The sequence below is a fragment of the Scyliorhinus torazame genome, chromosome 18 (genome assembly GCF_047496885.1).
Source record: "Scyliorhinus torazame isolate Kashiwa2021f chromosome 18, sScyTor2.1, whole genome shotgun sequence".
Taxonomy (NCBI): Eukaryota; Metazoa; Chordata; class Chondrichthyes; order Carcharhiniformes; family Scyliorhinidae; genus Scyliorhinus; species Scyliorhinus torazame.
Genome location: NC_092724.1, coordinates 101,963,266 through 101,989,411, shown reverse-complemented (window position 1 = coordinate 101,989,411; position 26,146 = coordinate 101,963,266). Strand labels below are relative to the sequence as shown.

Sequence of the window (26,146 nt, the reverse complement as noted above, 5' to 3'; positions counted from 1 at the left end):
GCACCTCTGCCGTTCTCTCCAGTCCGGTGGTGGTGGCGGCATTAAAGATCTGGGGTCAGTGGAGAAGGCACAGTGGGGTGGAGGCAGCCTCAGTCAGGACTCTGATACGCAACAATCACAGATTTGTCCCAGGCAAGATAGACGGAGGGTTTCAAAGCTGGCATAGGGCAGGCATTAAAAGGATGGGGGACCTGTTCATAGACGGAACCTTTCCCATCCTGAAAGCGCTGGAGGAGAAATTCAGTTTGCCCCCTGGAAATGCTTTCAGATGATGGAGACTGATCCTTTTAATGTGGAGGGACTCGAACCCCTTGAGTGTAGAGACTTGGGTTAGTGACATGGCTGGGTTTCTCAGTCTCGAGAAAATAAAGTTTGCCTTGAGAGGGTCCATGGCGGGGTTCTCTCGGAGGTGGCGGACGTCCTCGACTTTCTAGGAGAGCAGTAAAGCTCAGCAGCAGCAGCATCCCGGGGGGCGGGGGGGGGGGGGGAATCGTTACGTTGTATTGTTCTTTTCTTTGTACATATGGTTAACTTTTATTTTATTTTGTTATGTTAATGGTTGCGCACGGTTATGCAAAAATTATGTTTTTGTCAAAAGATTTTAATAAAAATAATTTTAAAAAAAAACAAGTTGAGACTTTTGTTAGACTTGATGCTCCTAATCTCTTAAAGGCACTGGCTGGCTGATGGCTAGGATATTCTCCCTCAGTTGATTTCCTTTCAGTACTTACTCCAAATGTCTTGCTCTATTTGTGAGCCAAGGCAGTGAAAGTTAATGAAAGCTTTCATTGAAGGTGAGGACTGGTCATTATAACTACATCCCAACAAGTTGCATCTTCCTTCCTCCAAAAGAAAAGTTCAGTTATAAGAAGATTACATTGATTTATTATATTTTAAAATGCACAGCATAATATTCACAATCATCATAGATTACATAAAGGTTATAAGACATTATAAGGTAAAGCAAGGACTCGCTGCGGAGAATTTCATCTGCAATTATGGGGCTACTACATTATAGATTCGACCAAGCAGTCCTCAATATATATATAATATATATATATATAAATACAATGCAATTCTCAGTGATACAAAAATGCATTGGTTTAAAATTCCAACATTTAACTTTGGCGTGGCTTCAAAACATGGATCAGCACTTTGAGCTTGTAAGTTACTGAAGGGAACTTTAATGACAACCTTGGAACGCAAGAACTAATCTCTGAAATGTTGAGTCAAAGCATGGCAAACTACAATTTGAATCTAGGATAGCTGACCAGGTTTAACCATGTTATATTGTTAACCGATCTGACGAAATAAATGCTACGTTATTTAACCATCAATGTGATTGCTATCAGTGGATGGGGAAGAATGCCTGATCTACTGGTACCATGCAACAGTATCCATGACCCACTGCTCCCAACTAACTGATCTCTCACGCAAGCAGAGTGCATAAAGTCACATTGAACACAAGCAATTAAATGCGGAAAATACATTTTTTGTTTTAAAAGGATGAAATGCCACTTGGTAAGACAGTTTGTTTTGATGCTCCTACCAGTCTGGATGTCCATTTACAACACGCAGGCAGCAAAGGCATCAAGCTGTCCACATCATTTTGTTTTACGGGACTCCAGTGGAAAAAGTTCCCCTGATTTGTTCTTCCCAGGAACAGTTAGTACATGAGATACGGCCCTTTCTTCCGTGTGTCAGTCTACAATCAGCTTCTTCAGAGAATTAAGGTAAGTGGGAATCAGAGAGGTGGAATCATCATCATTCAGGATTTTCTCGCCGCGTCCTTCTGACCCAGCTGAGCTGGGGGACCTCACTAGGGTGGCAAAGGGAGAATTGTAACCCTATGGATTAAGAGAGAGTCATAAAATTAATTTGGTTGTATCCTGTGTGTGTTTCAATGTATGTCTGTGGTGTTGTCTAAGTTTACAGGATGATGTAGTCAAGCAATGTATCAGACAAATTGCAGAAGGATGGCGACTCATAAATGTTAAATTTCTTGGTTAAAAAATTGTGCTGCATTAAGTATACAAGAATTGAATTTAATTAAAAGGAGATTTAGTCCAGGGTGCCACCACTGACTTATCATGTCCAATGTCTGGACAATCTGGTGAAGCAATTAGTGAAAGCAAATAGCACATTGATAAAAATAGCCAGAACTGTGCAGTAATAACCCTGCGGACATCATTTACAATGTCCTCAGTTGGATATGTGGCCAAAATGAGACCGAGCAATAAGACTGATCCCAAATCTAATGCGTTGAAAAAATAACAAATGGTTAGGATGAGTAAAGTTCAGATTAAGTAACAAAAATTGAACAAAAGGTTTAAATTTGATTGAATGGAAACAGCTTCTAAACAATTCTAAGAATTTCTTAATCCAAATGTTATCTCCAATATTCCAGATGAAATGACACTGAGGAAGGTTTTTTAAAAAAAGCAGCTACTCGAATGGAAACATGACTGAATGTACTTCACTCATTCTTTCTAATGGTTTTGATTGCATTTAACCTCAATGATTTGCTTTTGTTATATTATGAGGTTTGTAATATTGTGTGGTTTTGGGACTCTCTTTAATTTAAAATACAATGAAGGGGGTTTAAAATACAATGAAGGGGGTTATCTGACCGATCCCAAAATCAGCCTGACAACCAGTCTGTGTGTTTTTTAAAAATAAATTTAGAGCACCCAATTATTTCTTTCCAATTAAGGGGCAATTTAGCGTGGCTAATCCACCTACCCTGCACATCTTTGGGTTGTGGATGTGAGACCCACGCAGACATGAGGAGAATATGCAAACTCCACACGGACAGTGACCCAGGGCCGGGATCGAACCTGGATCCTCGGCGCCATGAGGCAGCAGTGCTAACCACTATGCCACCGTGCCATCCCAAGTCTGGGTGGGTTGATTGTTAAGAGATTGAATGGGGCCCAGATTGTTTGACTGGGAAGTAGGTGCAAGCTGTTTACGCATGGAGGCAATGACAGCAGCCTATGTGTACCAACAGAGCATAGACTGTCAGTCTCGAAAGTCCCAGAAAAGAGTTTAAAATGTTATGTTGTAAACAGTTGTGCTTTAAAAACTGCCCCTTCCAAGATAAAAGAGAGTTGGTGTCCCAAGGATGGATAATAAGCAACTGTACCTGGATACAAGGCCCATGTGATTCATGTAGAAGGGCCTTGAGAGGGGAAGAGTCATGTATTTTTCTGAAAATTCACATCAACAGTTTGCTAAGATCCAGGAGAAAGGTAGCAGCTGGAGGGTGGAGCTGCTACAGTTCACCAAATAGGAATGTGGATGGGTGCTTGCACTCAGATTGAAAAGACCAAATATTTTTGGATTTGAATGAGATTCAGGTAGCCTGGGTGCTGGGGGAAGAACCTCTACGAAAAACCCTCAACAAGAAAGATAGCTTTGGGGTGAAAGGTTAGCATGTTGGGAAAGGAAAAGATCAGAGATAAATCCTCAGCAGCTAAGAATCACTTTGGATCGGGTGCAGAAAAATCAAAAATCAGTTAACGAACAATGTAAAGTACAATTGTGAAGTGGGATTTTCGGTTGTGTTGAAAGTAAAAGGGGAAACTTCTGTTTGGTAGTTTAAAGTATAAGTTGCCTACACAAGAATAGTTTCTCCTAGTTTCCTTACTACAGTTAGTCTTAAAACATGAAATCATGTTGTGCCATCCTTTCAGATTTTTTAAAATATAAATTTAGAGTACCCAATTCATTTTTACCAATTAAGGGGCAATTCCGTGTGGCCAATCCACCTACCCTGTACATCTTTGGGTTGTGGGGGCGAAACCCACGCAAACACTGGGAGAATGTGCAAACTCCACACTGACAGTGACCTAGAGCCAGGATCGAACCTGGGACATCGGCGCTGTGAGGCAGCAGTGCTACACAGTGCACCACCATGCTGCCCTCTTTCAGCTATTTTTAAGTGGATGTTTGAATTTATTTTTAGAAGTTAATGGTCTCTATGGTGATCCTGATACTGGGAAGAACTCAATAATCCCCACGTTCTTTTCCAAAGCGAAGGTTTGAAAAGTGCAGGAGAGAAGTCAAATTAAATGATGAAGTGGCAATTCGGGTTTAAAAACTCATGGATTGATGGAAGTGTGAAATTTTGAAATACCAGGGTCACGTTTCAAGCAAATGCTTTCATTGACAGCAGCAGGCAGAGGAGGTCCGCTGTCCACTAAAAGGAAGCAGCTTATGGAGGCCTGAACTAACGTTAGGCCTTGCTTCCACTCTGTCAGCAAGCTGCTCGTACTTTCGGAACTGTTCACCTGTCGGGTAGGGAGGGAAGAGAAAGTTGTGAACTTGACAGGCTTGTGGTGGAACCCAAGAATTTGTGGAGAAGAATAACTTTTTTTAAAAAAATGACACAGCATTTTAAATGATCACTTTATCAATAGCGGTCACGATCTCAGCTGCGCGGTTTAAGGTTTAAGCAGTCCCTGTTTGCCCGATGACACATTCGCACTCCACCAGCTAACCCCCACCCCCATCACCCACACTCTGAAACCTCAGATGCCAGGAACCTTCACCCCACTTTGTCAGGCTGGATCCACACACCAGGTTCAGTGTGCATCCATGCAGTACCACCGCCACATGCCTGAACGTGGGAATTCCATCTTTTTAACTGACGCTGATCAGGGGCATTTGTTTAAAACAAATGAGTCCTTCACATGACTCGATCGAGCCTGAAAAACCTTTTTGATCGAGGCATGTTGACCAAACCCATTTTGGAGGCATCATCAGCTGCACTTTGACTCTGGAGTAATTGTGGCATCGTTCATATACTGAACATTGCTGCAATGTTGGAAACAGACTTTGGCAGGTAGGATTAAGGATAACCCTAAAGCTTTCATTAGGCATGTCAGGAATAAAAGAATGACTAGGGTAAGAGTAGGGCCAGTCAAGGACAGTAGTGGGAAGTTGTGCTTGGAGTCCGAGGAGATAGGAGAGGTGCTAAATGAATATTTTTCGTGAGTATTCGCACAGGAAAAATACTATGTTGCCGAAGAGAACGTGGAGATACAGGCTACTAGACTAGAAGGGCTTGAGGTTCATAAGGAGGAGGTGTTAGCAATTCTGGAAAGTGTGAAAATAGATAAGTCCCCTGGGCCAGATGGGATTTATCCTCGGATTCTCTGGGAAGCTATGGATGAGATTGCTGAGCCTTTGGCTTTGATCTTTATGTCGTCATTGTCTACAGGAATAGGGCCAGAAGACTGGAAGATAGCAAATGTTGTCCCCATGTTCAAGAAGGGGAGTAGAGACAACCCCAGTAACTATAGACCAGTGAGCCATACTTCTGTTGTGGGCAAAGTCTTGGAAAGGTTTATACGAGATAGGATTTATAATCATCTAGAAAGGATTAATTTGATTAGGGATAGTCAACACGGTTTAGTGAAGGTTAGGATGTGCCTCACAAACCTTATTGAATTCTTTGGGAAGTTGACCAAACAAGTGGACGAGGGTAAAGCAGTTGATGTGGTGTATTTGGATATCAGTAAAGCGTTTGATAAGGGGCGCGATTCTCCACTTCCGTGACTAAGTGCCCACGCCATCGTGAACGCCGTCGAGTTTCACGACGGCGCGAAACGGCCCCGATCGTGATGGATTCAATGCCCAAAAATGGGATAGGAGCGGGGCCGCGAGGAACTCTGGGGGCGTGGCTCGAAAGCAGCATCGTAAGCACGTGATGCCCGAATGACACGGCGCTGCGCCATAAATGGCGCGATCCACGCACGGAAGAACCCAGGAGGAGGAGGAGGAGAGATGGCTGAGCCCCGATGAGCCGCACCGAGAATTTAATGTACCTGCCCGCGATGTCGTACAAGGCGTCGGTCATGGCCCTGATGCACCTGTGGACAAATGCCTGTGGGATCCCAGATAGGTCCCCGCTCGGCTCCTGGAAGGAACCGGTAGCGTAAAAGTTTAGGGCCACCGTCACCTTAACGGAGACTGGTATAGTGTGTCCTCCACCCATTCTAAGTGGTGCGAGGTGCGCCACGAGGTGGCATATATGTGCGACCGTCTCCCTGCTGAACCGTAGTCTCCTCCTGCATGTGATGTCCGGTAGGGCCTCGAACGACATTCTGTCACGGTACAACCTCGGCCTTGCTGGACGCCTGTGGCGCCCTGGCACCACCATCAGTGGCTCCTCCTCCCCCCCCACCCCCCCCAGCACTTTGATATCAGTGCCCACTTCCTGTGCATTCCTCGCCGTCGGGGGTCAATGTTCCCCTCGGCAACTCCCTGGACATTCCGGGCCTGTGCGCCTGCGGCCCGCTATGCGACAACGGGCCACTCCGTGACCATCCTCTCTGCTGCAGCAGCAGCAGCCGCTGCATCTGCAGCCATTGTGGGCCGTCGCAGTCTACGCTGCCGGATGGCCACCTGCAGAGCTGCGGCTCCAACCACGGCAGTGAACATCGCTCTCTGGTTGGCATACATGGTGACCTGCAGGAGGGTGGTGGGGGGCAGAGAAACAACATGTTACACGGAGGTTCTTCCACACCTCGCCAGCCGGGTTGCATGGGATGCCTGTGTGCCCCAGTGGCCTGGTCGCGCTGCAGATACGCAGCCAGCCTAACACCTGCTCACTGTCTGCGTCCAACGGTCAGTTCACACCGTCCTCCTCACCAGTGTGCCAGTTGCCTGTGCCCATCAGACACACGACAACCTGTGTCCGTGTCCTCGTCGCCGTCCTGCCATATCAGGGCGGCTGACATGTGGCATCCGCGAATGGACGCCACCCTCCACACTCTCCCTCACCCCCCTCCCACCTCCACTCCCTCCCTCACCCCCCTCCCACCTCCACTCCCTCCCTCACCCCCCTCCCACCTCCACTCCCTCCCTCACCCCCTCCCACCTCCACTCCCTCCCTCATCCCCCTCCCACCTCCACTCCCTCCCTCATCCCCCTCCCACCTCCATTCCCTCCCGCATGCCCCTCCCACCTCCACACTCTCCCTCCCCCCTCCACTCCATCCCTCACCCACTCCCACCTCCACTCCCTCCCTCACCCCCTCCCACCTCCACTCCCTCCCTCACCCCCTCCCACCTCCACTCCCTCCCTCACCCCCTCCCACCTCCACACTCTCCCACCCCCCTCCACACTCTCCCACCCCCCTCCACACTCTCCCACCCCCCTCCACACTCTCCCACCCCCCTCCACACTCTCCCACCCCCCTCCACACTCTCCCACCCCCCTCCCACATCCACACTCTCCCTCCCCCTCCCACCTCCACTCCCTCCCACCTCCACTCCCTCCCTCCCACCTCCACTCCCTCCCTCCCACCTCCACACTCTCCCTCCCCCACCTCCACACCCTCCCTCCCACCTCCACTCCCTCCCTCCCACCTCCACACTCTCCCTCCCCCACCTCCACACTCTCCCTCCCCCTCCCACCTCCACTCCCTCCCTCACCCCCTCCCACCTCCACTCCCTCCCTCCCTCCCCCTCTCCCACCTCCACACGCTCCCTCCCCCCTCTCCCACCTCCACACTCTCCCTCCCCCTCCCACCTCCACTCCCTCCCTCCCCCCTCCCACCACTCCCTCCCTCCCTCACCCCCTCCCACCTCCACTCCATCCCTCACCCCCCCTCCCACCTCCACTCCCTCCCTCACCCACCTCCACACTCTCCCTCAACCCCTCCCACCTCCACACACTCCCTCCCCTCTCCCACCTCCACTCCCTCCCTCTCCCCCTCCCACCTCCACTCCCTCCCTCCCCCTCCCACCTCTACTCTCAACTCACCCTCATCCCACCTCCACACTCTTTCCCCCCCCCCCTCCCTCCCACCTCCACTCCCTCCTTCACCCACCTCCACTCCCTCCCTCACCCCCCTCCCACCTCCACACTCTCCCCCACCCCCGTTGGCCGCAGCGTTCTCGGAGAAGCCGACCCGGTCTGCAGGAGCTCCGGGACAGTCCGCTCACCTCCTCACTGCTCAGCAACAGCCAGCACGACTGGCTGACGACTTTATTTACCAGGTGTGAATGGCGACAGCGTGAACTGGGGTCACACCGTCGGGACTTCGGCCCATCTGGGCTGGAGAATAGCGGGGGTAGCGGAGAATCGGCATTTTGGGTGTCACGGGCGATTCTCCGGCCTGCGACGCGCAGAACTCGACGGGGCCGTTCTCGCCGCTTGGGTGAATCGCGGGAGGGCGTCGGACCGGCGTAGCATGGAAAAATGGCACGGCAGGCGATTCTCCAAACCGGCGCGGGAGCGGAGAATCGCGCCCAAGGTTCCCCATGGTAGGCTATTGCAGAAAATATGGAGGCATGGGATTCAGGGTGATTTAGCAGTTTGGATCAAAAATTGGCTAGCTGGAAGAAGACAGAGGGTGGCGGTTGATGGGAAATGTTCAGCCTGGAGTTCAGTTACTACTGGTGTACCACAAGGATCTGTTGTGGGGCCACTGCTGTTTGTCATTTTTATAAATAACCTGGAGGAGGGCGTAGAAGGATGGGTGAGTAAATTTGCAGATGACACTAAAGTCGGTGGAGTTGTGGACAGTGCGGAAGGATGTTACAAGTTACAGAGGGACATAGATACGCTGCAGCGCTGGGCTGAGAGGTGGCAAATGAAGTTTAATGCAGAAAGGTGTGAGGTGATTCATTTTGGAAGGAATAACAGGAATACAGAGTACTGGGCTAATGGTAATATTCTTGGCAGTGTGGATGAGCAGAGATCGCGCTGTCCATGTACATAGATCCCTGAAAGTTGCCACTCCGGCTGAGAGGGTTGTTAAGAAGGCGTACGGTGTGTTAGCTTTTATTGGTAGAGGGGTTGAGTTTCGGAGCGATGAGGTCATGTTGCAGCTGTACAAAACTCTGGTGCGGCCGCATTTGGAGTATTGCGTGCAGTTCTGGTCGCCGCATTATAGGAATGATGTGGAAGCATTGGAAAGGTGCAGAGGAGATTTACCAGGATGTTGCCTGGTATGGAGGGAAGATCTTATGAGGGAAGGCTGAGGGACTTAACCTTCTTCTCTCTAACGAAAACAGTCTTAAGAGGTGACTTAATTGAGGCATACAAGATGATCAGAGGATTATATAGGGTGGACATATAGAGCCTTTTTCCTCGGATGGTGATGGCTAGCACAAGGGAGACATCGCTTTAAATTGAGGGGCGATAGATAGAGGACAGATGTCAGAGGTAGGTTCTTTACTCAGAGAGTAGTAAGGGCGTGGAATGCAAGTTACAGAGGGACATAGATACGCTGCAGCGCTGGGCTGAGAGGTGGCAAATGAAGTTTAATGCAGAAAGGTGTGAGGTGATTCATTTTGGAAGGAATAACAGGAATACAGAGTACTGGGCTAATGGTAATATTCTTGGCAGTGTGGATGAGCAGAGATCGCGCTGTCCATGTACATAGATCCCTGAAAGTTGCCACTCCGGCTGAGAGGGTTGTTAAGAAGGCGTACGGTGTGTTAGCTTTTATTGGTAGAGGGATTGAGTTTCGGAGCGATGAGGTCATGTTGCAGCTGTACAAAACTCTGGTGCGGCCGCATTTGGAGTATTGCGTGCAGTTCTGGTCGCCGCATTATAGGAATGATGTGGAAGCATTGGAAAGGTGCAGAGGAGATTTACCAGGATGTTGCCTGGTATGGAGGGAAGATCTTATGAGGGAAGGCTGAGGGACTTAACCTTCTTCTCTCTAACGAAAACAGTCTTAAGAGGTGACTTAATTGAGGCATACAAGATGATCAGAGGATTATATAGGGTGGACATATAGAGCCTTTTTCCTCGGATGGTGATGGCTAGCACAAGGGAGACATCGCTTTAAATTGAGGGGCGATAGATAGAGGACAGATGTCAGAGGTAGGTTCTTTACTCAGAGAGTAGTAAGGGCGTGGAATGCCCTGCATGCAACAGTAGTGGACTCGCCAACATTAAGGGCATTTAAATGGTCATTGGATAAACATATGGATGATAAGGGAATTGTGTAGATGGGCTTTAGATTGGTTTCACAGGTCGGCGCAACATCGAGGGCCGAAGGGCCAGTTCTGCGTTGTTATGTTCTATGTTTTAGACCTCACACCGACATAATGCAGCACCAATAACTGGGGCAGCGAACCAAACGTTGAAGTCGGCTTCTAGCTCCCGGTGACGTGTTTATTGGTGAATCAGCGGATAATAGGTCATCATTTATGATATCTCAGAGGCCTTTGATCCAGATGCCTGTCTGCTTTTATTAGCTGTGCAGTAAGATGCAATTGAATTATCATCTGACAGCAGCTGTTAACTCCTGACCCTATAGGTAATGTGGGTCATGGGACACAGAGCAAGGTCCATATTGTTGTCGCTATACTGGGGCTCCTGGGAAGGTTATTACACATTAATTTTTGTGAAAATTTTAAAAGTGATATTTGCAGATTCCTCCAAAGGAAACAAATGGAGAGAACAGGAGAAAACATTTGAGGCCAGAATTTTGCTCATGGCCCTTGAGGAAAGCTAATTCTGGACCGTTGTGTCTGAATGATGATGAATCTCCCTTTCAGTCACTCAGTGGAAAACGGAAAAAGATGCAGCAAACACTGCGGCAGCCGTGACTCGACAGCCATTGGCCAACTCTGTACCGCTGTTCATCTCAAACCCCCCCCCCCCCCCACACACATCAGCACTGCGCATCTCCGTGAAAGCTGTCAGCCCAAAATAGGCTTTACGGCACAGGTTTGCAAACCGTGTCGCAATACCTGTTAGGGGTCATGGGATGAAATATTGGAGGTGGGGCGGTGCGAGGTCATGGACTGCAAGGGCAGCTGTGGGGCAGCCAAGTGCAATTCTTGCAATGGGTAACTTTGAGAGAAGTACAACTTCCCAACAATGTTCTGAGGCGAGTGTCTGGCTGTTTATCACGGCATCCACTGGAGCCAGCTCCCGTTTGACATAGAGAGGCAGGTGGCAGGGTCAGGGAGGAAGGCAGGGTCAGGGGGGAAGGCAGGGTCAGGGAGGAAAGCAGGGTTGGCAGCGTGGGGTGTGTGTGAGAGGCAGGGTCGGTGAGGGAAGCGGGAGTGGCAGGGTCGCGGAGGGAAACAGAAGGCAGCAGGGTGGGGTCTGTGTGCGGCAGCGGGGGGGGGGGGTTAAAAGCATTAAATGGGGTCACAGTGGGGGGGGGGGGGAGGGGAAGCTTGGGAAGGACTGTGTTGGGGACAAGACAAAATTATTGGTGCAATCTCCGAGTCCCAAACACGCAGATATATAGAGAACGGACAGACAGACACAAACAAAGTTACAGACAAACCCAGCGCATGGCCTACCTTTAATGGTCTCATTGAGATCTGACATGGGTAAAGGAGATCTGACATGGGTAAAGGTTTTGTTGGGAGCTGCTTGTTGTGAGGAGTTTGGTAGGCCTGCTGTGGTAGTAAATTCAGCTGCGGAATGACAGCTGGATGAGCTGAAGACTACGAGTAAAGGTTGAAATCAGTGCCCACTGGCTGTTATCATAGGCAGTGAACCAGGATTTTTTTTTTTTTAATTCAATTTAGCACTGGGTCATCTGGCTTTCATCCTGTGCAGTTAAAGGATTTGCAGTTAAAAACGCATAAAACAAGTCCCGAAAGACGTGCTGTAAGGCAAATTGGACATTCTGAATTCTCCCTCTGTGTACCCGAGCAGGTTCCGGAGCGTGGCGACGAAGGGCTTTTCACAATAACTTTGTCACAAAAATGGTAACTGCAGGTTCATTATTTCTCATGAAACATGTGATTAAAGAGATCCAATCGTTCACATCACACAAATCTTTCCAGTGTTTTGTCAAGGGAGAAATAGACAGCAAAAGATCAACATTCCATGGGAGAACCACCTACCCTGTTGTAATTTTAACCACATTTGATATCCAGCTCTTCGTGTCTGCTCGCTCTCGATTTAGCTGGGAGACTGGAACTATTTAGGCCACAGGCATCAGATGACACTTGAATATACAGGAAGCAGTGTTACTCATGCAGCACTTCGCTCCTTATAAAGCCCTCCAACAGGGCCAGGTAAAGAACTGACATGTAGCACATGTAACACCTGGTATGTAGGCCACATCAACCGCTGAATCATTAAAAAGAACCCAAGAGTCAAGGCATCGTTAGAAGGCTTGAAAAGACAACAATGGCTTTCCTCAACCCTGTGGGCCTGGTTACTGGAGAGCAATCATCATTCAGAGCCAGTGAAGATACCAGAGAGTGATGATCACACTGAACCAGCAAGAGCAGCAGAGAAGGACAATCACTCTGAGCGAGTGAGTGTACCAGAGAGGGACAATCACTCTGAGAGAGTGAGTGTACCAGAGAGGGACAATCACTCTGAGCCAGTGAGTGTACCAGAGAGGGACAATCACTCTGAGCCAGTGAGTATACCAGAAAGGGACAATCACTCTGAGCCAGTGAGTGTACCAGAGAGGGACAATCACTCTGAGCCAGTGAGTGTACCAGAGAGGGACAATCACTCTGAGCCAGTGAGTGTACCAGAGAGGGACAATCACTCTGAGCCAGTGAGTGTACCAGAGAGGGACAATCACTCTGAGCGAGTGAGTGTACCAGAGAGGGACAATCACTCTGAGCCAGTGAGTGTACCAGAAAGGGACAATCACTCTGAGAGAGTGAGTGTACCAGAGAACAACAATCACTCTGAGCCAGTGAGTGTACCAGAGAGCGACAATCGCTGAGCCAGAGTGGGCCAGAGAGCGACAATCACTCTGAGCCAGTGAGTGTACCAGAGAGGGACAATCACTCTGAGCCAGTGAGTGTACCAGAAAGGGACAATCACTCTGAGCCAGTGAGTGTACCAGAGAGGGACAATCACTCTGAGCCAGTGAGTGTACCAGAGAGGGACATTCACTCTGAGCGAGTGAGTGTACCAGAGAAAGACCATCACTCAGAGAGAGTGAGTGTACCAGAGAGGGACAATCACTCTGAGCCAGTGAGTGTACCAGAGAGCGACAATCGCTGAGCCAGAGTGGGACAGAGAGCGACAATCACTCTGAGCCAGTGAGTGTACCAGAGAGGGACAATCACTCTGAGCCAGTGAGTGTACCAGAGAGGGACAATCACTCTGAGCCAGTGAGTGTACCAGAAAGGGACAATCACTCTGAGCCAGTGAGTGTACCAGAGAGGGACAATCACTCTGAGCCAGTGAGTGTACCAGAGAGGGACAATCACTCTGAGCCAGTGAGTGTACCAGAGAAAGACAATCACTCTGAGAGAGTGAGTGTACCAGAGAAAGACAATCACTCTGAGCTAGTGAGTGTACCAAAAACGGACAATCACTCTGAGCCAGTGAGTGTACCAGAGAGGGACAATCACTCTGAGAGAGTGAGTGTACCAGAGAGGGACAATCACTCTGAGCCAGTGAGTGTACCAGAGAGGGACAATCACTCTGAGCTAGTGAGTGTACCAGAAAGGGACAATCACTCTGAGCCAGTGAGTGTACCAGAGAGGGATAATCACTCTGAGCCAGTGAGTGTACCAGAGAGGGACAATCACTCTGAGCCAGTGAGTGTACCAGAGAGGGACAATCACTCTGAGCTAGTGAGTGTACCAAAAACGGACAATCACTCTGAGCCAGTGAGTGTACCAGAGAGGGACAATCACTCTGAGAGAGTGAGTGTACCAGAGAGGGACAATCACTCTGAGTCAGTGAGTGTACCAGAGAGGGACAATCACTCTGAGCTAGGGAGTGTACCAGAAAGGGACAATCACTCTGAGCCAGTGAGTGTACCAGAGAGGGACAATCACTCTGAGCCAGTGAGTGTACCAGAGAGGGACAATCACTCTGAGCCAGTGAGTGTACCAGAGAGGGACAATCACTCTGAGCCAGTGAGTGTACCAGAGAGGGACAATCACTCTGAGCGAGTGAGTGTACCAGAGAGGGACAATCACTCTGAGCCAGTGAGTGTACCAGAGAGGGACAATCACTCTGAGAGAGTGAGTGTACCAGAGAACAACAATCACTCTGAGCCAGTGAGTGTACCAGAGAGCGACAATCGCTGAGCCAGAGTGGGCCAGAGAGCGACAATCACTCTGAGCCAGTGAGTGTACCAGAGAGGGACAATCACTCTGAATCAGTGAGTGTACCAGAAAGGGACAATCACTCTGAGCCAGTGAGTGTACCAGAGAGGGACAATCACTCTGAGCCAGTGAGTGTACCAGAGAGGGACATTCACTCTGAGCGAGTGAGTGTACCAGAGAAAGACAATCACTCTGAGAGAGTGAGTGTACCAGAGAGGGACAATCACTCTGAGCCAGTGAGTGTACCAGAGAGCGACAATCGCTGAGCCAGAGTGGGCCAGAGAGCGACAATCACTCTGAGCCAGTGAGTGTACCAGAGAGGGACAATCACTCTGAGCCAGTGAGTGTACCAGAAAGGGACAATCACTCTGAGCCAGTGAGTGTACCAGAGAGGGACAATCACTCTGAGCCAGTGAGTGTACCAGAGAGGGACAATCACTCTGAGCGAGTGAGTGTACCAGAGAAAGACAATCACTCTGAGAGAGTGAGTGTACCAGAGAGGGACAATCACTCTGAGTCAGTGAGTGTACCAGAGAAGGACAGTCACTCTGAGCCAGTGAGTGTACCAGAGAGGGACAATTTTTCAAGTTGTACCTTTTAATCTAAATTTATTTTAAATTTATTCATGGGATGTGGGTGTCACTGGCATAGCCAGTATTTGTTATCCATCCAGTGGCATCATGATAGCATTGTGGATAGCACAGTTGCTTCACAGCTCCAGGGTCCCCGGTTCGATTCCCGGCTTGGGTCACTGTCTGTGCGGAGTCTGCACTTTCTCCCCGTGTGTGCGTGGGTTTCCTCCGGGTTCTCCGGTTTCCTCCCACAGTCCAAAGATGGGCAGGTTAGGGGGATTGGACATGCTAAATTGCCCTTCGTGTCCAAAAAAAGGTTAAGTGGGGTTGCTGGGTTATGGGGATAGGGTGCACTTTGTAAGGGCCGGTGCAGACTTGATGGGCCGAATGGCCTCCTTCTGCACTGTAAATTCTATGATCCCTTGCTTGTGTCATTTCGGTTAAGTGTCAGCCACATTGCTGTGGTTTTGGAGTCACATGGAGGCCAGACTGGATAAGGACGGCAGAATTCCTTCCCTGGTGAACCAGATGGGCTTGTATGATAATCAATGATCATTTCATGGTCACAGTTACTGAAGACAGACTAGTTTTTCCAATTTAGTTGAAAATTAAAATTGAATTTTCAGATTTAGAATTTGAAAATTAAAATTGGATTTTCAGATTTAGAATTTGAAAATTAAAATGTAATTGAAAATTAATTGAATTTAAATGGTGTTTAACATTGGGATTTGACCCTATGCCGCCAGATGATCAGCTTGGTTCTCTGGATTGCCAAGTCCAGTGACATTCTCACTTTGACACTATTCCTCAGTAAATCCATAGGGAGGGATTTTCCGCGCAATTTTGTCGCCATTAGCTGGCGGTGGGATCTTCTGGTCCCACCATTGTCAACGGGGTTTATCGTTGAATGCATCCCTCGTCACCAGGAGGGTGTTCCTTCTGTGAGACTGGAAGATCCTGCCAGAGTGAACAGCAGGGAAGTTACGACCTGAGTTTATAGCGAGTACTAATGGTAAACTGTTAAAATGAGGGAGTGCTGCACTGTTGAAGGTGCAGATTTTCTGATCAAGTAGATACAAATGACTCCACAATCGGGCTTAAAGCAAAGCAGGGTAGATATTCCCCAGTGTCCTGGTCAATAATCTCCCTTCAACATCACTAAAAGCAATGGCCATGATCCACTAGTTGTTTGTTGGAACTCGCTGCCTAAAAACTGGATTGGGTGTTTCCTATATTACTGCAGTGTCCAGGTTTCAATAAAGTGCTTCATTGATTATAAAATACATTGGGGGTATCCTGAGGTTGGGACAGGTGCTACATAAATGCAAGTCTTCCTTTAGATGTGTGGAAATACATTTTCTGCTGATTTGCATGGAGATCACATTAGCAGGAGGAGCATTAAAGTGTGACCACAGCAGAGTCAAACACCCAGTCACATTCACAACACAAAATGTGCCTCTGCACAAGACAAAACCAGCCAGTGGAAACCTTTACCGAGGAGTAGCCTTTGCCAAAGCTGGCCCGGTTCTTCGTGCGTATTTTGGTCAATGCTGCCTCGGCAATGTCAGCGCGCTCCTCCGCATCATCTAACTCATGGACCGTTTTCCGGTATTTTGCCAGATTCATGTTGGCCTGTTCTTCCTGGTGGGGGTAGGGGGGAAACAAAACAAAAAAAAAAAGGTGATCAAGAATTCCAAAGATGGGAACTTGTGCAAGCTCTTTCCAAACCTCCGTCTCCCTGTCGAATTGGGAAATCACCCTGCTCTTGGAAATGGACACTGTGCCTGAATTGACTTTGTCTCTCAATGCTCTCCTTCCCTCACCAAAATAAAACTGGATCTCAGGATGTTGGATCTCAGGTAGTCCTGTGCATCAGTTCCAGCTACCACTTCATCGGGTTTCACGGAGGACAATCAACAATGGCACGCAGGACAGAATCACTCTCTCTTAATTAGTCTATCCTTGTCAAGCATCAAGAGAAACTTTCAGGTTTGTCACCGTGTCTGACAGGACCTTTGAGCATCATTTGGAATCTCTCTGATCCGCAACCAACAGGAATTTCTAAAGTATCCCCAGTGACCTGTGGCCTTGTGCAGCACGGTAGCACAGTGGTTAGCACAGTTGCTTCACAGCTCCAGGGTCCCAGGTTCAATTCCCGGCTTGGGTCACTGTCTGTGCGGAGGCTGCACGTTTTCCCCGTGTCTGCGTGGGTTTCCTTCGGGTGCTCCGGTTTCCTCCCACAACCAAAGATGTGCTGTTAGGTGGATTGGCCATGCTAAATTGCCCTTAGTGTCCAAAAAGGTTGGGTGAGGTTACAGGGATAAGGTGGAGGCGTGGGCTTAAGTAGGGTGCTCGTTCCAAAGGCTGGTGCAGACTCGATGGGCCGAATGGCTTCCTTCTGCACTGTAAAATCTATGATTCTATGACCTCCAGGAAGAAAATGAACGGGAAAGAAAAATTGTGCGCCGAAAGTGGTCCAATTTCTCTGTTTGGATGTAGTAAATCTGATGGGGCTGTTACATACCGAGCCCTTTGTATGCCTGACACCAGACTCCCAAAGCAACTGTTCTCCTCGGTGCTCAGTGGCAACAGGAGACTCCCAGGGGACTGTGGAGACACTTTAGTAATGATCTTAAAGCATCCGGAAAGAGGTCAAATATCTGGGCCGACTCATGGGTCATGTGTGGGACCAAAATCGAGATGGCTCAATCGGGGGAGGGCACCAAACACATCAGGAGACTTCCCGAGACTTCAGGAATTTTCAAAGTCAAAGCATAAGAGTGAGTGCTGAAACATCCAAACAACCCAACTGCCCAACCTTTGAGCAACATCTGCCCCACATGTGACAGGATCTGCAGATTGCACATTACACATATCTCAGAACCCATTGAACTGGACAGGAAACAAATCATCCTCAATCCTGAGGGACTGCCTGAGGTGATGGAGATTACAGAAGAATCATAAATTATTTCTGCTATTATAATTTTTGAAATTATTTCATGGGATGTGCGGGTCGCTGGCTATGTCACCATTTATTGCCCATCCCTAATTACTCTTGAGAAGATGATGGTGAGCTGCCTTCTCGAACCGCTGCAGTCCATGTGATTAATATATTTTTTTTTTGCAAAGAGCTGCATGATGTTAAAATAAACGTGGCCATTTGACAGGAAACAATTTGAGATATTTTCTTCACTGCCTCAAGCCTGCCCTCACTGAGCAGTCACACCACAGAGTCACTTCCCTAATGTAAGCTTGTAATCGTGCCCGAGAATGGCTGGATGACTTGTCATCCAGTTCCATATCCCTACCTCTCCTCCACCACCCCTCCCTTGTGTCTTCACCCCACCAGTTTGATGCTTAAAATTAGAAAGCTCAACATGGAGAAATGAGAACATTGAACCCACATCCTCCAGCTTTCACCGACTCGGGTGATAGCCCACAGTTTCATAAAATCATAGAATTTACAGTGCAGGAGGCCATTCACCCATCAAGTCTGCACCGGCCCTTGGAAAGAGCACCTTACTTAAGCACAGGCTTCCACCCTATCCACGGAACCCAGTAACCCCACCTAACCTTTTGACACTAAGGGGCAATTTGTCATGGCCAATCCACCCAACCTGCATTTCTTTGGACTGTGGGAGGAAACTGGAGCACCCGGAGGAAACCCACGCAGACACGGGGAGAAAGTTCAAACTCCACACAGACATTCACCCGAGGCCGGCGTTGAACCTGGGACCCAGGAGCTGTGAGGCAGCAGTGCTAACCATTGTGCCACCGTGCCAAAAAATATTTTTCAGCATATTTATTCTAGGCATTTTCACATATGTACACAAAATATCAGAACAACACATCACCTCAATAAACAACACCACCCTCCTGCACCCCCGACACCAACACCCTGTCACATCTCGATTTCCCCATTTCAACCCCTTTACCCCCACCCCCCCCTCCTCCCCCCAGTCCTTGCTGACCCCTCAATCCTCTTTAAAGAATTAGATGACCCGTTTCCACCTCCGGGCGACACCCTTTACCAACGCCCCGCAGGGCGAACCTGACCTTTCCCAACCTCAGGAATTCTTCAAGGACGCTCACCCACACTCCCGCTTTCGGCGGCTCTGAGTCCCGGCATCGAGCAAAATCTGTCTCCATGCTATCAGGGAGGCAAAGGCCAAAATGTCGGCCTCTCTCACCCCTTGACTCCTGGGTCTTCCGACGTCTCAAATATCGCCACCTCCGGACTCAGAACCACCCCCACATCTAACACCTCGGACATCATATCGGAAAACCCCTGCCAGAACCCCCTCAATCTTGGATACGTCCGGAACATGTGGATGTGGTTTGCGACCCCCACGCACCTAACTACTCTCGCAAAGACCCTACTCCTCCTCGCCACCGTCATCTGGGCTCTATGTACCACCTTGAACTGGATGAGGCTTAGCCTCGCACATGACAAGGACATGTTTCACCCTTCGTAAGGCTCTACCCACATCCTGGCTCCCAGCTTCCTCCCAGCACCTCCTCCCATCTACATTTGATGTTCCCCATCAGGGCTCCCTCCCACTCCATCAATTCCTTATAGATATCTGACACCTTCCCCTCCCCTATTTCATCTTTCGACAGCACCTTGTCCTCAGGTAACCCAGGAAAGGACAGCACCTCTCTCCTCACAAATTCTGAACCTGCAGGTCCCTAAAGCCAGGACAACTCATACACTTCCTCCAAGTCCTCCAGCCCCCTATAAACAAGGCCCCAAAGTGCTCAATCCCCACCTGCCGCCACCCCTTAACTTTGCATCCAGCCCCGTGGCGCAAACCTATGGTTGTTGCAGATCGGCACCCACACCAATGCACCCTCCAGCCCCAAATGTTGCCTCCATTGCCCCCACACCCTCAAGGCCGACACTACCATGGGCACACAGAGTACCTGGCCCTGATAGGCCCACAGTTGATAATCAAATGGCCACATGGCCCATTAGTGCCAACAGGTTCTGTTACATGGTTCCTGGTCGTGAACAAATGGATGAGGCAGTACTAGCAGCACCAACAGTTGCGCCTGAACTTAATCCTTGCACACATTTTCCGCAAGGGGTGATCTGGGGGTGGGGTTAATGCTTCTTCACCACCTCAGTCGTATGGAGTTAGTAAGTGGGATGTGACCCTGTAACAGAAACTCTCCGGCAGGGCTTCCCAAACCGAGGGTGACGGGATTCACCCGTCATGGCTGCTGTGGAGTTTGAACTGAACGGCAGGCAGCTGCGAGGTCTCTTCAGGGTTCTTTCGATTGCCGGGAGGGGCCTAACAGATTGCACTCTGAGACCAAATTGTTGTTACTAAAGAGAAAAAAATCCTGTGAATAGGTAGCCATTGGTTTTCTTTGTAGAACCTTGCCCCATCACCAACCGCAGCACCCCCCCCCTCCCCCTCTTCTCAGTCAAGCTGGGGGAGCAGGAATTGAGTGGCAGGTGAAAAAAAACATTGTTGTTTCCCCTCCAACCCTGCTGTCACAGTCCCCCCACCCGCCCGCTCTTAGTCTGACCCGCTCTTGGTCTGAGGTTAAAGTGGGCTGATGAAAGTGAGGAAAGGTTTGGGAGGCGCCGCTCTATAGAATCCATTTTGAACGCCCTCGCCTGGCATTAATGAGTGGTAATAGCCTCAGAGTGGGACCGTCCCTGTTAACAGAAGTGGCCGACTCCATTTTGAAAGGGGATCACTGCCAGGTTCAAAATGGCCGCCTGCTTCAGGTGACACAGATCAGGACCTCTCACCACAGAAACAGGAACTTGCTCAGAGTCTGCCCTGAAAGCACCATGGTGGCATCTCCACCATAATGAAACCCAAAGGGGTGTGTTCAAGCCTCACATTAGTTTTGGGGGCCTGGAGGAGTAGGAGTCCCATTTAAGTAACCCAAGCTAATGTAGCTCTGTCAGCCCCACCCTCTGCGATCGTGACCCCCACAACATTCTTCACTGGTGGCTGTCCAGCACAACCCTGTCAGCTGCACCGAGAGGCCTGTTTGTCACTTCACATCTTTTGGATTGGATTTAATTTGCCATCAGAATGGACAACCAACCCAGTCAGTTGCCAAAAAGTCAAAATCGACCCCTACATGGTGTGAGTGGTTCAGTTTGATTCAGAGATGCATTAGCACGAGAGAATCTAACCATCTCCCAGCTGACGTTCAATGGCATTGCAGGAATCCCCCACTATCACCATCCTGGGGGTTGCCATGAAGCAGAAACTGAACTGGACCAGCCATCTAACTATTGTGGCTGCCAGAGCAGGTCAAAGGTTGGGAATCCTGCAGCAAGTCACTCGCCTCCTGACTCCCCAAAGCCTGTCCACCATCTACAAGGCCCAAGCCAGAGGATCATGGAATACTCTCCACTTGTCTGGACGGGCGCTTCAGCTCACAAGAAGCTTGAAAACATTTCGGACAAAGCAGCCTGTTTGATTGGCACCCCACCTGCCAACTACAACATTCACTCCCTCCTGTTGAGTGGCAGCAGCGGGTGTACCATCTACAAGATGCACTGCAGCAATTTGCCAAGCCTCCTTACAGACAGCATCTTCCAAACACACACGTTCTACCTCCTAGAAGGACAAGGGCAGTGGATGCGCGGGAACACCATCAGCTACAACACACACATCATCCTGACTTGGAACTATATCACTCTTCCTTCACTGTCGCGGGGTCAAAGTCCTGACATGCACCGCCCGCCCCCCCCCCCCCCCCCCCCCGCCCCCGGTAACAGCAGTAGGTGTATCTACACCACACGGACTGCAGCAATTCAAGAAGGCAGCTCACCCACCAACTTCAAGGGCAATAACTACTGGCCTTTAACTACTGGCCTTGCCAATGAGGCCACACAAAGGGACAATAATAAATGAGTTTTCTGAGTGGAAAAGGCTTGCATCAGAACCTCCGAATTGCCCAGTTCAGCAGCTGAAGCTGCCAGGGTAAGAGGCGATCCACACTTACTGCTTCCTCCAGCTGCCTCTTGTAGGCCTTGAGCTTGTTCTGGAGCCTCTCGACCAGCTCTTGCATACGGTGCTGGTTTTTCTGATCCTCCTCTGCCTGGAACACCAGTTCCTTCAGCCGGCGCTCATTCTTGCGGAGAGTCTTCACCGTCTCCCCATGACGCTTTTGTTCTGCGTCCAGTTCCACCTCCAGTTCTTTCACCTGTTACAAAGAGCGAGGCAGCAGTCAGCAGCGTACAGTCTCCAACCCACCCAACTTCACCGTCAGAAACCACAGCCTCGAGCAGCTGCAACCCCATCACTGTGTCAAGCGACACGTGGCTTCTTAAAGATAAAAACTGATGATCGAAGTGGCCCTCATTTTAGGAGTGAAATCAGGGAAGCATTTTATTTTTCACGCAAATCGAAACTTGCCGCCTGTCGCGAAAGGTTTGCTGATTCATAATGTCCGCCAGCTTAACCTTTACACTACCCCAGTGTCCGCTCAGCTTCTTCCAGGTGGGAACCGACCGTACCTCTCGACGGGCTGACCCCTCTTACCCATGTTAAGTCAATAACTCCCGACGAGTTCTAGGGTTTATCCGACTCCCGTGTTCTTACCCGACCTTCCAGTTTCTGAATGATTTTCTTCCCTCCTTTCAGGGCCAAGTGGTCGGCCTCTTCCAGTTTCACGTTTAAGTCCTTGACCTGTGCCTCCAGTCCCTTCTTTACCCTCTCCAGGTGCAGGGTGTGCTCCTGCTCGTGATGCAGCTCCTCGGCTAGCCTGACAACCTAAAACACAACACAGGCAGGTCACTTTAAAACCTCTCGCAGCGCCACACGCAGGCCAACACTGCCCCCTGGTGATTGATCTGTGAATGGGCATGAACCCATGCTCAGAATGTTCGTCCCATCCGAAATAGTCAGCCACCTTTCTCTCCCCGCCCCCCCTCCCCTCCTCTCTCTTAGAGACTGATCAGCCCAAGGTACGTTTCGTTTGAGAGTTTACAACACTTTCATGATTTCTGAACAGAGGTGGCGCTCAGGAATTCCTTCCCCACAGCAGAGGAGAGACATCTGCTGCTTCAGGATGGCCTCAAAGTGCTCGAAAGCCAATGAAGCACCGTTGTGACAGCAGCCAATTTGCACAGCAACAGTGAGATGAACCAGGAGCTGGAAATGCTCAGCAGGTCGAACAGCGGAGAGAAAGAGAATTAACTCCCATTTACTGGAATATTAACAACTGGTTTTAATTCAGAGTTCAAGCATCCACCGGAATTTTACTTTTGAATGAGACAGATCATGGATGGGCCGGATTCTCTGGTCCGCCAGCCGCACTTTTCCCACGTGGGATTCTCTGTTCCCCATTGTGGCCACCTCGCGCCGTCGGGAAACCTGCGGGCGTGGGTGCGCTGCCGGCTTACCGCAGCATCCCGCCGACGGAGAATTCCGCTGCATGTATTTTTAGCGATGTCAGTCGAGAGATAAACATTGCCCAAAGCACCCAGGAACATTTTTTTGGGTTTAGGGTTTTATCTGAAGGATGACTCCTCCAATAGTTCTTCACTGGCTTAGATTAATTAATCATGACCCTGGAGGGGGATTTGAACCCGCAACCTACTGACTCAAGAGGCAGGAATGCCACCCATTGTGACACTGCTGATACAATGTTAATAGCTGGCTGACAGTGCCCATATCTCCAGTCAGCCTGTACCTGCATCAGCTCAATGTGAATCGGCCATTTTCTTCACTGGTGAACCTGCAAGCAGCTCCTCAGACAGCACCTTCCAACCCCATAACCACTACCATCTGGAAAGATAAGAGCAGCAGATACCTGGGATCCCCACCACCTGGAGGCTCCCCTCCAAGTCACTCACCATCCTGACTTGGAAATATATTAGCCATTCCTTCACTGTCGCTGTGTCAAAACTCTGGAACCCCCTCCCTAACAGCACAGTGGGTGGACCTACACCTGAGGGACTGCAGCGCTTCAAGAAGGCAGCTCACCACCACCTTCTGAAGGGCAACTAGAGATAGGCAATAAATGCTGCCCTTGCCAGCGGAGCCCACATCCCAGGTCCCATGAATGAATGAAAAAAAATGATGACCTCTTTTTAAAAAAAAAGTTGCACCCAGCTCCCAAATGGAATACTAAAAATTTGGAAATAAAAAACAAGTTAAATAGGGAGGTTAGAGAAAAGGCCACAAAACAAGGGGGCTGACACCAGGGCCGAACACTGAAACTCCTCGAGTGGATTTTAATTTTAGGTTTCACCTTCACATTAAAAAAAGGGGCAATCACTGTGGGGTGGGGTGGGTGGGTGGGGGCAATGGTTTGACAGCGAGGGGGCAACTAGACAGAATGTGTTGTTGGAGGGGGAGGGGGTAAATGGGGAAAACCAGGTGCACAGGGTGGGGGGGGGGGGGGGGGTTGAGGGCTGATGCTGGAGCCTCTTCATTTCCCCTTCCTTGCAGATGCTGGAGGCCAGTCACAGATCCCTGACTTCATATGTGACCCGTTTATTCACACCCATTCGAGGCACTGCCAGCTCGAATTCCCAGGGAATGGGAAGGATATCGAGAGCGCTCGGGGGGGGGGGGGCGGGGGGCGGTGTCAGGATCAAGGGATTTGCTGAAATGGGCTTTGGCTCGAAATTGGAATGCAATCCGAGTGCCGGGGATCATGTTGCAGCGATCGGCAATTCCCACCGGGACCAATGAGGCTTTCAGCTGTGAACTCAAATTGCTCCCGAGACACCCAGTCTGGGAGAGAGAGAGGGAGGGAGGGAGAGAGAGAGGGAGGGAGGGACAGGTGCACACGTTCATGCATCTCCTCAGAACACACACGGATCTGGGAGCCGTTTGGGAGCAGCCTGTGGTCACTCCCTCTCGGTTCCCAATTTAACTCCACCGCACCCAGCACCCCTCCCCCACTGGAAATCAAGACCCCAGGATGTCTTACTCTCGAACTGACAGTTTGCACTCCGCACTGGTCTCAGTGTGATTGGCACTGGGTACAGACCCGCACCCTCATGCACCGGGGAGGCACCTGCCCCATTGCTCATAATTAACAGTTTTACCTTGTGACAGAACAAGTTTCAAAACTATCTCTAGCTGTGTTTAAAGCAGTAAATGTTTGCACGTGCCTTTTTTGTAAAAACAAAATGCCCTTCGGCTCCTTATCATTAAAATACAACCCGCACGGACATAATAAAGGTTCTGTTCTGTGGACACATCACCCAGCAGCAAAGTGCCATCCAGCTAAACCCCCAAGACAGGCCACTGCTGCTGGCAGCTGCTGCCATCCTCCTGCAGCATGGAGCGGCACTGCCACCTGCTGGCCAGCTCAGGATTCCATGCAGCACATTCAATTGCTGGAAGGGATGGATCAAGGGCAGTCATTCAATCGAGGCAGCTCCGATGACACGCAGAGCCGCAAAAGATGCACAAACAATTTACCATCAGAGCCAGCTGGCAGACTCATTATATTCTGCACTATTTAGAGTGAACTGAAACACAAAACCTGATTCTGGGCATGAACAGCAACCGCATGCTGACCTGCACTGCTGCTGGGTAAATGGTGGGGCGATAGGTGACCCATTGTTTCCACAAGCCTGGAGATTTTGGGTACACTATCTATGGTATTGCACATTCCTGTACCTTCCCGCTAAATTTAGGGTTAATTTCTGCTTGTTATTTTCCTTCCCAGATCTCGGTGAGCTTATGGAGCACTGAATGTTTGTCTAGCAGATATCTGACCTCTGAATCTCTCAGTGGCAATGAAGAGCCAGTCTTCAAGGATCAAGATCTACCAGGACAGTGCAGCTTTCCCTCAGTACTGACCCTCTGACAGGGCAGCACTCCCTCAGTACTGACCCTCTGACAGGGCAGCATTCCCTCAATGCTGATTCTCTGACAGAGCAGTACTGACCCTCTGACAGTACAGCACTCCCTCAGTGCTGATCCTCTGACAGGGCAGCATTCCTCAGTACTGACCCTCTGACAGGGCAGCACTCCCTCAGTGCTGATCCTCTGACAGGGCAGCACTCCATCAGTACTGACCCTCTGACAGAGCAGTACTGACCCTCTGACAGTACAAGCACTCCCTCAGTGCTGATCCTCTGACAGGGCAGCACTCCATCAGTACTGACCCTCTGACAGGGCAGTACTGACCCTCTGACAGTACAGCACTCCCTCAGTACTGACCCTCTTAGCGCTCCCTCAGTACTGACCTTCTGACAGTGCAGCACTCCCTTAGTACTGATCCTGTGATAGTGCAGCATACCTTCAGACTGACCTTCTGATTGTGCAGTACTTCTCAGTATTGCCCCACCGTGCAGCCCTCCCTCAGTACTTACCCTCTGACTGTGCAGCCCTCCCTCAGTATTGACCCTCCGACTGTGCAGCACTCCTACAGTACTTACCCTCTGACTGCAGTATTCCCTCAGTATTGACCCTCTGTGTAGAATTCCCTCATTATTGACCCTCTGACTGTGCAGCACTTCCTCAGTACTGACCCTCTGACTGTGCAGCCCTCCCTCAGTATTGACCCTCTGACTGTACAGCACTTTCTCAGTATTGACCTTCTGACTGT

The 26,146-nt window shown here is 49.8% G+C and overlaps 1 protein-coding gene across 11 annotated transcripts in view; it reads right to left on the bottom strand.

Annotated features, from left to right (window-relative positions):
- Positions 1-862: 862 nt before the first annotated feature.
- Positions 863-26,146, bottom strand: part of LOC140395389 (putative uncharacterized protein MYH16) — a 459,619-nt gene continuing 434,335 nt past the window's right edge. For all 11 annotated transcript variants that reach the window (XM_072483089.1, XM_072483086.1, XM_072483088.1 and 8 more), the window contains 4 exons: positions 22,174-22,344; positions 21,575-21,775; positions 16,091-16,237; positions 863-1,847 (listed from right to left, as the gene is read on the bottom strand). In XM_072483089.1, coding sequence (XP_072339190.1) covers positions 1,701-1,847; positions 16,091-16,237; positions 21,575-21,775; positions 22,174-22,344 — 666 coding nt within the window. In that variant the 3' untranslated portion in view covers positions 863-1,700. The remainder of the gene's footprint in view (positions 1,848-16,090; positions 16,238-21,574; positions 21,776-22,173; positions 22,345-26,146) is intronic.